The 14,876-nt window shown below is 43.8% G+C and overlaps 1 protein-coding gene and 1 long non-coding RNA gene across 2 annotated transcripts in view; one reads left to right on the forward strand and one right to left on the reverse strand.

The window, feature by feature from the left end:
• nedd9 (neural precursor cell expressed, developmentally down-regulated 9) overlaps positions 1-14,876 on the reverse strand; it is a 35,834-nt gene that overhangs the window by 10,241 nt on the left and 10,717 nt on the right. The window contains exon 2 of the mRNA XM_082520903.1: positions 9,256-9,666. Coding sequence (XP_082377029.1) covers positions 9,256-9,666 — 411 coding nt within the window. The remainder of the gene's footprint in view (positions 1-9,255; positions 9,667-14,876) is intronic.
• Positions 4,257-5,694, forward strand: LOC309698456. The gene is made up of 3 exons (XR_014274107.1): positions 4,257-4,534; positions 5,167-5,450; positions 5,561-5,694. It is a non-coding gene; the product is annotated as an uncharacterized lncRNA (long non-coding RNA).

A 14,876-nucleotide genomic window follows, 5' to 3' on the forward strand; every position in this document is an offset into this window, starting at 1 on the left:
CTTTAAATACTCTCTGAAATAAACCAGAGGAGGAATAAACAGCTGCTTCTGGCTCTCCTCACTCTGGACTGATTATTTTTAAGGTTTTATCTGCTTAAAAGCATACACAGTCAAGTGATGTAAACCATTTGTTACTGCATGACTTAGATCTGAAGTTTTCAAATCTGGGCCCCTTATTACTCTCAAAAACTAGCGATACTGCCAGCAGGAAAAGGGTTACTGTTAATTTAACACTTTGTTTTTGTTTTGTGGGCTCTTTTGTTCATCTTAAACCTTGGTATTATTAAATGTCAGCCTACTTAGCCAATACGGGTTCCTGTTTTTTTACAGTGTACTTTAATACTAAAGAAACCTAAAGACCTGCCTATTTCTAAAAATCTAAAATGTAACTTTGGATACTAAATAAGACAAAAAACTGTTTGGAGGGCTAGTGAAGTTGTGCTCTTTGACATATAACGATGTGCTGCCTGCTGGCTACCTCCAGTGTTATTGTTAGGTTAATAAAAACACATCAGGACAGGGAAGGTGGAGGACGAGAGTTAGATTGTTCTCTCCAATGGGGAGAGACAAATGCCATCGAAAGGCAGGAAGACGACACTGAAAACAGGCAAACCTTCAGCTAATAAAATGTCTGAGGTTATTCATTAGTTTATTGTACTGCGAGTTTTTAAAAGCTTAGTTTAAACACACGCTACATATAAATAGTTTTATTATTACTTTTAGAGACGACACCTAAATGGTTTTGGGGACTCGTGACTATTCAGACAATGAAAGACGAGAGCTTAGTGGAGCGCAGTAGCATCGGTTAAAAAGATTCATCTGGTTTATCTGATTTATTGTCTTTCTATTGGCCCGGCTTGAGAGCAGCTTTAATGCCTTTTCATATTTTCTATTTTCTGCCCAGTGAAAATGTGCTGAAATGTGAAAAGCAGTAGGCATATTAAATCTCTCAGAGCAACCAGACTCAGGAGATAACAAGCAAGCCTCCTGCTTGTTTAAAAGGTCACTCAGCCGGGCTACCTTCCCTCTGGGTTTAAGGGAAGCCTGGACCCAGCTGTCACATGCAGATGACAGCGAGGTGTCCGCTGAAGACCTCGGTGACCTTTTCTACAGGTACATGTCATCGCTCTGAGCGCCCATCAGTGGCTTCTTTCAGCCTCTGCCAGATGCACACTGCTCATTTATTTCCCTTCTGTTTACCCAGCAGGCTGTTGCTCTGAGGACACTTGGCGCGACTATAATTGCCGCCGGGCAAATATTTACCACATCCAATGAGGTTGTCGCTTGCATGACGGCGGTGCGTGGCCTTTCAGAGAACGATGACATCACGAACAGCCGAGCCAAAAGGAGGGAGGGCGCTGAGCAAACATTTGTTCCCACTCAGGTGAGGGGAGCTCAGGATGCCTTCATGGACGATGAAGGGCAACGTCGGCGACTTAAACGAGCGGCAAGAGGAGGCAAATAGATGGCTTGTTAACACTCCTACGCGTTGTGGCGAGTGACTCATGTCTCTTTCAGCAGGACCCTGTTTACTTAGCCTGCTGGCAGGATCAGATTTTGGAAGGTAGACCTTTAAAGCTTTACTTCAGGGTCATTTGAGAGGTCTTGTCATAGCATCAACAACTACCTCATGGGCTTGTTATATACTCTCTCAGGTTTTATGTACTGATGGGCAATGAATTACTCTGTATATATGTCAGGTTTTACTGGTATTCACATCCTAAGATATAACCAAACTACTAAGTACTAGCACATATTAATAGTTTGGTCTCCAAAGCATAAAAAACAAAGCTGGAGTGAAGTTTTAGGTAAACTATTAACAGTTTAGAGAATAGCAAAAGAAATCAGCTTGTTAAAATGTCACTGTATTTCCTTCTCTTGAGAAAATGTGCTGCTACGGATTCAGATAAGGCTGAAACAGAGTATTTCTTCTCTAAAAGAAGAACAGATGTGGTTGGCGGGTAACAGGAAAGTAAAAGTATACGTTTTTAAGACCTTCTATAAAAGATCCATCTATTTTCTTAACTGCTTAACCAACTCGCAGTTGAAAGCAAGAGTCTATCTCAGTGGTCATGGGGGACAAGTGGGTTGCAGGTTACCTGTCCAAACAACTTTAAAGAACAAAATACACAATTTAACTGAGACCATACTTGCTATGCTATTTTAAAATGACTAGTAATTGACCTCAAGAAGATATCTTATTCCCTCTTTCCAGGCACAGACTTTAACCACCAGGAACAATAAGCTGGTTTTTAATTCTTCACATTTCTGCAGACTAACAACAAACAGTCTGATTAGCGTCATCTTCAACATCTTCGGGGATTCCACCAGCTAAATTTGTGATATTTTAAGGCCTTTTCCTTTTCCAAGTGAAATTGTAATCAAGATAACTTTAAGGGCCTGCAGACGGCCTAGAAGAAGAGCTCAGACGGCGAAGGTCTTCCCTCTTCTCCCATCTGGTTTTGAAAAGAGTTTGCTTCACCAGCTGGCTCCGCTGGTCACACTCAGTGATAGACAGACTGCTCAATCACCTGCCAAGTATTTTTTGAACGTGCCCGTCATTTTCCAAACGGTTTCCCAGGACGACTTCCCAGATGGTTCTGTGTTAAAACCATCTGGCGCGCAGAGTTAATCTCGACTCAGACAAACCCAAATAGTAGTTTTTGGACACCGCGCTCGCCACCGGCAAAGTCAAAACAACAAAGGAGGGGTAGGTCTTCTCCAAAAAAATATTTGTGTTCCTGCAGCCAAGATCACATAAAGCCATTTTGGAAACCTGCCCAGGTTGCTAAGACACCTTATGTTGATTTGTCCTTCACTCATCTGAGTAAGTTCATTTCTTCTTGACTGCCTCGGGGTGAATTATGGCATCTTTGTGTGGCAACACTTCCCCGGATATCATCCTTTCACACCCTTTCATTGGTTACTTGCACACACACAATGCCACCCCCATCTGCACCCACACTAATGGGCTGCTGACACATCAACATCAACAACCCAAATGAGGCTTTTCACCACAGCGCGGCGTATAAAACGATGGTGACAATGACACCGCCGGTAATGTAGCAACAGCTTTATTGAATTTCCTCCACCCGTCTCCTCATTCACACCTCCTCATCTCCGCTCTGCTCCTAGCTGCAGCTCTGTCAGCACGGCGCCGCTAGCTTACTTTTAAATGAAGGTCACCTGAGGGCACAGGAAGCATGCACGCTATCAGTCATATGTTAGGTAAGAGCGTGATTTTGTATATGACTGCATGTGTTTGGCTCCTGCTGATTCACAGCACAGAGATGTGTTTTGCAACTTGGTAAAGTTCCCCTCTGCCACGCAGAGCTGCACCAGCCCATTAAAGCGCCAAACGAATTAATGCAGGTAATTAAGCCTCGAATCCCGAGAGGCCGCCGTCCGTCTCCGAAGCACGTCCGAGCGACTAAACCCAAACAGACAGCGGGCTTAATGAGGAGCGTGAAAAGAGAATGGGCTGATTCTCAGTTCTAATAGGGATCATTGTTCATTCTCTGTGATCAAAGCGGCACTTAATCCTGTGGCACGAATATCTGAGAAGACGAAAGATGACTCCGACACTTCGTGTTTACTTTCTAAGAAAAATATACCGGGAAAAAATCCTCTGAATTCTGGGAAAAAGCAGGATAATGTGGAGTGAGGAAGCTTTTAAGCTCTTGGATTATCCAAGAGACATTTTGGGCAAGGGCCCACACACAACTGGGCCCCCCCCCAAAAAAATATCCAGAATTTTATCCTCAAACTTTAGATTTTGAAACCATACATTATCAAAAAACATAACAGTCCCTTAGCTCTTATTTCACCTGCCCCTTCCTCCCCCACACAGCTGAGGCTAAGGCTTCCAAAATGAATGGAAATAGCACAAGTGGACACATTTGTTTTTAATCAATTCGCAATAAAAATCTAAACAAAACACGGCAGTTAATTTTTAAAGTTGTTGAGACAACAAATGGTTAGCTGTAGCAGCACCTCACAGTCACAGTGGATTTATGACCTGAAACTTTGGTTGGATGTAAATGAAGAAGGCAGGTGGTGCTCACCAGCGGAAAAGCTTTTATACCTCACAGGTGAAGTAGTGAGTAGCCAGGATATGGAATACTTTTCACCTGCGTAACTTTATTTATTGACAAGGAAAAAATGTGTTTGCTCCTTTTTAGAAGTTACTTGCGGCCCAAATGTTTGCTTATCGTTGTACTTTAACACTCTTCTTCTGTTGCACTTCTTCACAGTTCTTCACAGGGGCAGGGATAGCTCAGTAGGTAGAGTGGCGGCCCCATGATCGGAAGGTCGGGGGTTCGATTCCCCTGAACAGCTACCCTGAGGTACCCCTGAGCAAGGTACCGTCCCCACACACTGCTCCCCGGGCGCCCAATGGCTGCCCACTGCTTCACTGAGTGAATGGGTTAAATGCAGAGAGGGATTTTCCCCACGGGGACCAATAAAGTACACCTTCTTCTTCTTCTCCTCTCCGGAAACGAAGATCTAACAGGATCTAATGAGGATATAACAGGTGTGTTTTTGGGTGTGTGTGTGAGGACATTTATGTCAGTGTATTATCCTCATTTAAAAAACACTTTAAAGGTTTACTTGAAACTGTGCATCTATTTAAAACTCTTCTGTGTACTACTGAACCCTGGACTATATGAGTGTTTGTTGGTTCAAAAGCACTTGAAATGTAGTATAAATTATTATATGGTTGGATGCAGCTTGTAATAAAAGTGCTTTGACTGTTCAGTTAGAGTAGAAAAGTGCCGTGCAAGTATGAGGGTTCATCATCGAGGGGAGGCGAATGTCTGCAGTAGATCTAATGCCAATCATCCCGTGGTCGGAGATATTTCTGTCCAGCAGCGGAGTGACAGACCCACACTGTAAACCAAAGAGCTGCTAGTGTGGCTGAAAATGCCAAAATGAAACCAGCGTTGGCTTCTTAAATGTAAATACCTCCTGGTTTTGTTTGCCTTCTGTGATGTGAAACTGAATCTGTTTTGGTCTTTTGGATTGTTGGCTGGCTTAAAAAAAAAAAAAAAAGAAGATAAAATATGTAAGCTCTGGTTTTTATAAATGCTTTCAAGAAAGCATTTCCTGTCTTCTCTTGGCCTTCCTCTGCAACTTTATCACACTGTCTGCTTTAAACTTTTCCAGAGGAGAAAGTCCTGTCAGTGCGCTCACCCCAGAGCAGATTACTTTTGGTGCGACTGATTTATGGTCGTGCCCTCTTGGTCGAATCTCGCCAGCCAGCGATTCATCACTAATGTGACAATGGCGAGCGTTTGAAGGAGCTGGCCTCCTCCAGGAAGAAATAACTCACTTATCTGCTGCTGAGACTGCCGTGCGCGTGATTAGGCAGAGAAAATATGGCCGAGGCAAACAAACAAGATATTCTTCTCACATAACCTGGTTACTTCAAAAAGCACAGCTTTATCAAGGTACACGAGCACACCCTCGCAGTCTACAAAGCGCTATCAGGGCACTTCCTTGAGTTGTGTGTTGAGTACATTAAACCCTTTGTTGTGCTCTTTACGGCACCAATGAACAGATTGCATCTACGGCTACGACGTGGTGAGAGGAGGAAATGCCTATACAAGGAGCAGACTTCATGAAGGCAGGAAGGGAGGAATGAAAAGGCCGCCTGAAAGGAGCAGATAAGGGCAGATATTTGAACTCTGAACCCAGCCCATCACTGGGCGCCGTGACCTCAGCGCCTGAGTCACAACAGTGACCGGGGCGAAAACAGACACACCTTTCAGAGATGGTGAAGAAGAAGGAGGAGGAGGAGGAAATCAAGGCTGAGATGAAACACGGGCCTCTGGGAGCCACATGATAAAAGGCTGCTCCTGGCTTCCATGTGAGGAGGCTCTTTGTGTGGCCGAGAGCTCCTGGCGTCCGTCCCACACGGACCCAGCTTTAAGGCTATGTGAGGGGACGGGAGGGGGAGGTGGGGTGGCTGTAGCTCACCCTCCCAGGAGGGTCACCCAAGGACAAGGCCGCAGCACCAAACCGAAGAGCCAGAGTGGCAGCGAGCGCCAAACCTCAGTGTGCCTTATATACCGGAGCCCCACGCCACATGAAAGGGAAAACAGCCAGTCGCCAATCTGGATTTGCACTGCAGGCCTGGCACGCAACACCCCCCGCCTCCGCCCCCCACTCCGAGGACACATTCATGACATACGGGGGCCTCTCTCCACAGGAGGGGATGACGGCTTCGGAGTAATATGAGAGGGGATTATCAGTCTAGGAAGCCGGCATCAGTCTCAAAAACCATTTGGGAAACCAAACGCATGTTTGCGCGTGACGACATGAAAACGGCCGCCGTTAAAACAACACGAGGCCATAAGTCAGCGAGCCCGGCCTGTCATCAACACTGACGCGCTGTAGTAAACAAGCCTGCCTTTGCTTCTTTCAAGAGCAAAGGCCAGAGCCGGGGTTTCACATCAGCAACAAATATTTCCATAAATACTCTGACGCAGGGCGCACACCGTTCGACCGATCGGGATTTCATTGGTGCGCAACACCGTGGAGCTCAGAGCAAACAATCAGAGGCTCTTCTTTTTAAAACAGCGTTTACCATAATTTCATAATTAGACGCCCTTAAAAAGTGTGCTGTGATGAAAGTAAACGTCTCTGCTCTACCAAAAACATACAGTGACTCCAAACCTGAGGCCTGTATGTATATCCAGGATGGCTTAACATAACTATAGGTTTCTATCACAGCCTTTAGCTTTGAGAGATGATGTTTTTCTGTCACTTGGGACATAATAAATGGCTGCAAACACTGAGCCTGAGCTATTTTTCACTGTCAGAATTAAAGCAAATTTAAAACACAAACCACACATGAGTTTTGGCTTCAAAACAGAACATTAGTTCAAATAAAATTCAGTTAAACAATAGAGTAGCTTCTTAATTACTGCTAAGAAAAGGGATAAAATGGAGTATTTGAAAGAGCTGAACGCTATTTTTATATGACTGTAAATGGAGCATTGCTCTAATTGGTCAGTAACTGGTTGAAATGAAAAATTTTATAGTGAAAACAACCACCGAGGCAAACTGTTCTGTTTAGTTAGCCATAAACCTGAAAATGAACCAACTTGTAGGTTTTTTTGTGTGATTATTTCTATAAATGTTTTATGCAGGGTTAAATTAATCTGATTGAATCAGGAGAGCTTCAGGTCTACTCAAGCTTTGGAGGTGCTCCTCCTTAAATCTTGGAAAGCTAATTGGTGAGCACGAACCAACAACATCTCTCCTTTCTTTTAGTGTTTCACTAGAGATAACCAGATCTAACAGAACAGTCTGTGGCGAATGAAGGCGATTGTGCTTCTGTCCAAGATTCAGACAGCACTGGAAAACAGCGGATCCTTGTCATGACGCACCGACACACACGCAGCCGAAATCTTTCTATTCAATAGACGGGAACAACCGCCGAAAATTGCAGCGCTTTGATAACCGCAGATTGGAGGACCAGTCGAACGTCCAAGACTTAATATAATCTCTCCAATAACACGATTACGGCACAGAAATACACTCTCATTAGGAGCGCATTTCATTTTCCATGTTATCGCAAAGCCTTGTTAATACCGCTCCTCGGCTAAGCCTCGCAGCCTGTTACGGAAAAAGAGAGGTGTTGCTTGACAGGTCTGCTACTGCTGTGTGTGTGTGTGTGTGTGTGTGTGTGTGTGTGTGTGTGTCTGATTGACAGGTCTCTCCCCACAGCCCCCTGGCTCCCACTGACTTTATCACAGCAACTCCTGTGCAGTGAGTCCTCTAAGCCCCTGGCGCCTGCTGCCTGTTTATCCACTAAAATGAACACCTTAGCTCATTTCTATGATGGCTGGGGCTGATTTGTTTTAAAGGAAATAGCCCTTGGGATATCAAAAGCTCATTCAGCATGTAATTACCATCCACCTCCTGAAGGGAAGACTTGGTCTGAGATGCTCGTACTAGTTAAACGCTTGAATAACCAGGGAAATTTCCTCCCGTCGTATTTTAGCGCACACCTGCCAGTGACTTCCATGTGTAAAGAGGTAATGACATGCTAACTGCTCACCCTTGTTTAATGCATTTAAATCAAGTGTACGAGACATCTGGTGGTGTAAAACAAGAGCAAGTAAAGAAGGCTTCAGCTGGCTCAGCAGTATCGGAGACACCGAACACAAGAGAAGACTTATTACCCCACAGTTAGGAAAGTGTTTGGTGCAGAAATTAAAATGACAATGAAATAATAATAATTCGATTATAATTATGAGTATAAACACTGATAAACTGATAACTAGGTGATTTAAGACTATTAAATGCTTTTTTCAGCAGGCAAATTAAGATATATACTTTAAATGATATACGATCTAGGCCATAAAATGATGAATACATGGATACGCTGTTTGGAGAATTGTGTATATATAGCTATACTGCAAATGACCAAGTCCAGTGTGTTTGCCAGTGACCATGTTTAAAGCATTTAAATGCAGCTGTGCTCCACCAAAATCCAAAAAACAGCTCTGTACTGTTTGCTTTTCCACAATTTCTCTCCATACTCGCAGCCTTTCTGCGGGTTAGACTGGCTCTGCTGAACACAGTGTGCCAATACAGGAATAAAGCCAAATGGGAGCCGTGCACAAAAACACTACCCTGCTCTGTGGTGAGCGCCAGGCCCGGCACACCCTGCACACATTTCGCATGGCAGAGCTGCAATCTCCTCTTTGGCCTTTCTGCTTTCCGTGGGCGCGCTGGTGAGAGCCGAGCCTCACGGATCACGGTGTAAACGCGCAAATGCCATTTCCCATCACATCTCATTCCCACACCCGCCACAGCTGATGTTACCTTAGAAATCCAATGTGATCCCAAATATCCAGAGTTTGGGGAACAGACCAGACTCCATTTTCTGTTACTCTAAACCTTTTCCATTTTGTTATTTCCTCTTCTTCTGACGCTCTGATAAATATTAATGTGCGACCCTTTGCTACAGATGAAAGTGTGTAAAAGTGCATTTAAATGCAAAACATTGTGCGCGCATTAGGGGAAAAAAGTACGACTCAGTAATAACAGTTTTTCTCTCCAATCATCTTACCAGGTGGTTTCACTGGTGAGCCCCTCAACTTTGCTTTAAAGGAGGACTAATCAGTGAAATCAGATGGTCACTATTGATTGCTGTGCTCCATAGTGATGTATCTTTCTTGGGCTGAGTCAATAAAGGAAACCCAAACTAGCTGACAGATTGACTGATGAGCTCTGTCTCACCTTGCTTGGTGTGTTATCAGTTGCTAGAGTACTCCTCGGTGGGACCTGGTAGACGTCCTGTCCCGGTGGGACCTGGTAGATGCTCTGCTGACTCTGCTGCTGTGGGCTCTGGAGGGACGGGGGCACCTGGTAGAGGCCCTGAGACCCCGAGTTAGCCTTCTGCTGATAGCTCTGAGATGGAGAAGGGGCGGCGGCGGCGGCGCCCGACGACTGAGCCTCGAACATGGGTCCGATCAGCAGCTTCAAGCGGTTCCCGGGGGCGATGCCCTGGCGGCCGTGCAGGGAGCAGAGCCACCAGCCCTCCAGGCCGCCTGTGTTCTGCTCAATGACGGTCAGGATGTCCCCTTTCCGGAAGGCCAGCTCCTCGGGGGACTCCGGCATGTTGTCGTACAACGCTTTGGCCATCAGGTTCTGCGGGAGCAAAGGTCAGACTGTGTTTAGATACGTGTCGGCTTAATTATAACACAACAAGCACGTGGTTACAACAGCTGTTCGCTCCTGCTGCGTGCTGTTTGTCAGGTTTGAGTGGAAAAACAACAGTGGCGGTTTTACAGGCGGGTTATCTGCAGGACACAATGCTAAACCAAAGGAAAAAAACAACAAAAAACAATCACCTACATACACATACGCACCCATAAACCCACACGTTCATATAGAAGTTTTGTGGATTTTATTAATAAAAAGCTCCAGAAGAAGCTGAATTAACGAGCTCCAGCAACAATCATGAGAACAGTATCAATCACTTATTATCTGAAGCATCAAAACTAACCTAATACTACACATGACTGCCGTCTGCCACGCCAGGTTTTAAATACTCCAGTGAATGACATGCTGGTGAACTCGCTGCGCTGCCATTGGTCGGCAGCTCCTCACCAGATGTCTTTCAAACCAAATCTGAACTTGATGGGATTTTCTCAGCTCAGCTCGTGCTTCAGGGCACAGCTATCTAAAGGTCTACGGAGGGTTGAGGGATAATGACTCAAAACAGCAGATTTTGGAGATAGAAAAAGCCCCGGAGCGTGCCGCTGTGTCTGAGAGGGGCATTTAAGACTAATTGCCTCAGTCTTTCTTCCTTTAGCCTTTATTCAACCACGGAAGGAGTTAACTGAGCATGAATACTCCTTTTCAACTGCCTGATGCCCACAACTTTAAATCCTGGGAACTACCAGGCACAACAGCGATCAATGCAAAGTCCATGAATACAATTAGTGGATAAGCAGCTTGGTCAAGTGCGCCTTTAACATCTAATAAAGTGGGAAAGGAGAGTGGTTATTATCTGGTTTTTACTTTTGTTTTTAGCTTTTCAGAAAATCAACAACGATCACATTAGATTAGAGAATCTAGGATGTCAAGATCACAAACTCTTGTGCTCTTGACATCCTGGGCTGCATGATGGTGCAGTGAGGTTAGCACTATCGCTTCATAGGTTGATCGTGTTGGAGTCAAATTTCCTGGTTGAACTTCCTGTGAGGAGCTTACATGGTCCCAAGGTACTTTAGCTTTCTTCAAAAGTCCAAAGATATGCATGTTAGCCTACATGGGGATTCTAATGTGGATGTAGTTAAGTATGTAAGGCGGATAAAGTACAAAGACTAAAGCCCTACACATATGAATGGGTAAATTTAGCTTATGCAACACGTTTGAATGGTCAAAAAGATTAAAGGAGTACTTCATAAATGCCAATCCAACCTCCATTTTAAGCTCAAAGACTGTAGCAGTGCCTCTGTATTCTACAATATATCTCCCACCAATGAAAAGTACAAAAACTCAACAACTAGAGACAAACAAAGCCAGTCCACAACTTTCTATAACAGCTTAAAATAACTCAAAATCATCAGTTCATGAACAAAAACCTTCACCAGTCAGATGAGCCTCATAACACAGTAAGAAGAAGCAACACGCCTCCTATTTGTTCAGTCATGACTCTTCTTAAGCGATAAAATGAAAAAAAAAATGTAATGAATAACCAACAGAGGCACAGTAGCGATAAAGTAGCTCTGACTGCCTCCGAGTCAGCACCAGCTATAATCTTTCTGAGCTGGATTACATTTACATGAGATGAAACGAGCTGATTGGAGGATGAAAATGATATTTTTATTTGGATTACATGCCCATTTAGATTAAAAACTGACTTCAAGCAGCCAAACAGAGCTCCACACAGGACAGCCACTCAGTTCTTGTTTATCTCTCCACTCCACCTTTTTTCTGATCTGTTCTTTCTGTATCTCACCTTTCATCGGTTCACCGTGGGAATAAGGAAGCCTACTTTGTGGCAGTTTCTACTTTGGGGCTTTCTTGAACCTTCTTCGGCCTTCCTCTTTCCTATCAGCCCGATTCAAGCAGTTCCCATGTGAAACTCGCTGTTAGTAACATCGTTATCTCTCTCTCGCTCTCTGTGGGGCGGGCCTCCCTGGCTATTGTCTCAGTGTGCTGTCGGAGCCATTAGCCAGCAACACCCAGAGCACAGTTACACCCTCACTATCACCCACTGCCACCTAACTAGCTGCGAAGAGCTTGAGCATGAGCCCTAGAGGTCAATGCCATCCAACGGGAGCAGACCTGGATGTCCAAGAGTTGTCCAGAAGGAAACAAAAATGCTGATAACTGCTCCTGCTCCAATTAAAGTCTGAATATATGAGGAAATACAGCCGTCCAGATCAGCACAGATTTTGAACTGAAGCTTTTGATTACTGTTAGATTGTTTAAACCTCTAAGTGTTTGCTTTTTTTCATTGATTCACAAGGAAAACACACTATACCAGCATGCCACTTAAAAATAATGCTTATTTATTGCCCACTCCATCCTCTGTGTGTAAAAAAAGAAAGGAAAACTATCTAGCTTCATTCCTCCTCCTTTTAAGACAACCCTTTTGTGATTGGCTACCCCTAACAAACACAAGGTAAGAACAACAGGTGGGTGGGGCTTCTGTAAGCACAAACAGAGCAGTCTAAAACTAATCGCTTGCACGTGCAACGACCTCTTTATTTAAAACGAATGGCGACTGTTGTTTTTATGAACATTTGCTGTAACAGTGAATGAGCGTTTCCTCCACTGCCTTTGGCCTCTAAAACAGCCACACACACAAAAAAAAGAGTAAACAAGTGTCCCATAAGGACGACCTTTGGACACAAAGACAAGTCGAAAGCACAATAGAGTGCTGAATATTTACAGTTTTATTACTACTGAAAGTCCAGAGTCCATAAAGTTAAGGTTTAAAATAGGATTATACAGGTTGCTCAAACACACTGATTTGAGTTTATCATTTTGTTGTTGAGAGCTGTGAATATCTGATGAGCAGCCTCTGGAATCGTGATCTTTCCTTGTCCTTTGCAGATCTGTTTGCATGTTGCATGCCTAATATTCAAGGCCAGAGTAAAATAAAAAAGTGACCCCAGCAGGAAAACTAATTTAGGTCGTTTGTGGCTACTGTGGGTGTCATCTGCTCTATCAGCAATAGAAGGCTGTGGCTACCGTCTAATGAAAGATCTGATAGACATGAATACAGCCATACTGTGGTTAGATTTTTGTTTTTCTTTAAATTAGGTCACAATGTAGATGATTTGGAAGCCATAGCAGACAAACTACACGGTTTTATTTAACTTAGATCTTAAATAAGTCGTCTTCTTTCAGCTTAAGGCCAAAGCTGTAGGTATTTGCATGAGGCCAGTTCTGCTGCTGTGGTTGACTGCTTTGTGTTTGATGCTCAGAAGAGAAATTAAATCACCCGACAGACAGAATTGCACGCATCGTGCTCCTTTGTCTCTGCTAATTAGTGATCACTGTGACCAGCTGCCGAAATGAAAGCACCCGTTTTGCAGACCGCATACGCGCACGATCACAAACTGAGCCGTGCCTTCACGTGAAAAAGGTACTGAAAACCACCAGTATGAGCACACCCAGCAATTTCAGTCTGCAGAGATGCAAGCCGGTCGAGGAAAATGTGCAACAGGAACTGTCACCCTGCATCTGTTGTCTAAACCACACTCCGCTGCCTTTTGTAGTTCGTACATATGCTTTAATAAGGCTTCGGTGCAGATTTAATACTAATCTTAGGACATAAATGAACCCTAACGGGAAATCTTTAGCAGATCGAAAACACATTTCACCACAAGTCTCTATGACTTTAATTTCATGATGCAAGCAGTAACCATCAGAGCTAAAAAACAAACCCAACAAAGAAGTGTGGTTGACTGCAGTTCCACTAGTGGCCACTTGAGCCTGGCTCCAAAGGTCAGTCCCACAGACTCTGTTATTAAAAGACAGTCCAACTTTACAGCAGAAATAAAAACGTTTACAGCCTGCTGCAAGAAACTGTTTTGGTCTCTGTGGCTGATTCGCTTCTCTGTAATAGCTGTACAGCAATATCCAAGCCCAAGCCCTGCTCTACTATTGAAAAGTCATTTTAGCTTGCCATTATATGGTTGCCTGGCAACATGATGGTATCATCATATATGAAACATATCCTAATATTCATGTTTTGTAGATACAAATTAAATGTTACTGTCGTGAAATTAAAATAACATTATAGGTGCATAAACGCCACAAACTGGTCATTTTAGCCTACTGGTAAGAGGTCGCTAGGCAAGATGATGACACATATACCTGTGTGGCATCTTTGATTGTTCACCTGCTTTTGTGTATTATCGTTTGGTTTTACTGCCATCAAAGCTTAAAGTAATACAAACTTAGGGGTGTGGCTCTCTTGGATGACAGGTGGTTACAGTGTTTCTAAGGACTGCTTCTCATGTAAGTAACGTTGTGTTTTCTTAAAAACAAAGAAACTCATGACTGAAACAGCCACAAATACCAAATTGGAGGCTTCAAAGTATATTTCATACACCAAGGGGTGATAGTGTCTATGGTACTCCAGCCTTTTACCAAAAATGATGTTCACTTATCACCCGTCACAGGTGTTAGTGAAGTTTAAAACATATTGATTTTTCCCCTTCTATTGCTGTTCTTTCCAGTTATGCAAAAGTTCATGAGGAAGTAAAGGTAATATTAACAAAACAAAGAGGGGTAATAGTAGAAGCTACCACAATCACAGTACCACTGCCAGCTCCCAGAGGCTGCACAGGATCACTAATAGACTGATAAGCATTGCAAACATTTGCACTTTAATAACTAGTGATCAGTGGAAGCTGTGAGTAAACTTCTGCATCTGGATTCTGCGGAAGTCTGACATGACTGTGATACTGTAGAAAAAAAAAGCATGAACACTTATACATTATATATAAATATATGTATCATCCGTTGTGGTGAGCCTGGTACCACAGAGATCCTAACAGGAAGCAGCCTGATTGACACATTTTCACACCCTCCTCTTCACACACACGCTGCAGTTTACTTCGCATTAGAGTGCCGCAGCTTGTCTGTAAAGATTCATGCGATATAAATCAATGAACGGTTAAAGAGCATCTGAGTCGAAAAACAGTGAGCCACAGCAGATTTCAAGCATGGTATTTGGGATGTGAAGGGTCATGCGAGACACCAAACATGACCTTTAATCACACTAAACAAACAGCTTGTCGGCTGTAATGACTGCCAGCTACACGCGGCCCTTTTTGAAGTGATGCAGAAGGGGAAGAGTCGTGTTTTTGTCTTCACCCAGAGCAGGTGAA

Source organism: Aulonocara stuartgranti (assembly GCF_965226115.1).
Source record: "Aulonocara stuartgranti genome assembly, chromosome: 22".
Taxonomy (NCBI): domain Eukaryota; kingdom Metazoa; phylum Chordata; class Actinopteri; order Cichliformes; family Cichlidae; genus Aulonocara; species Aulonocara stuartgranti.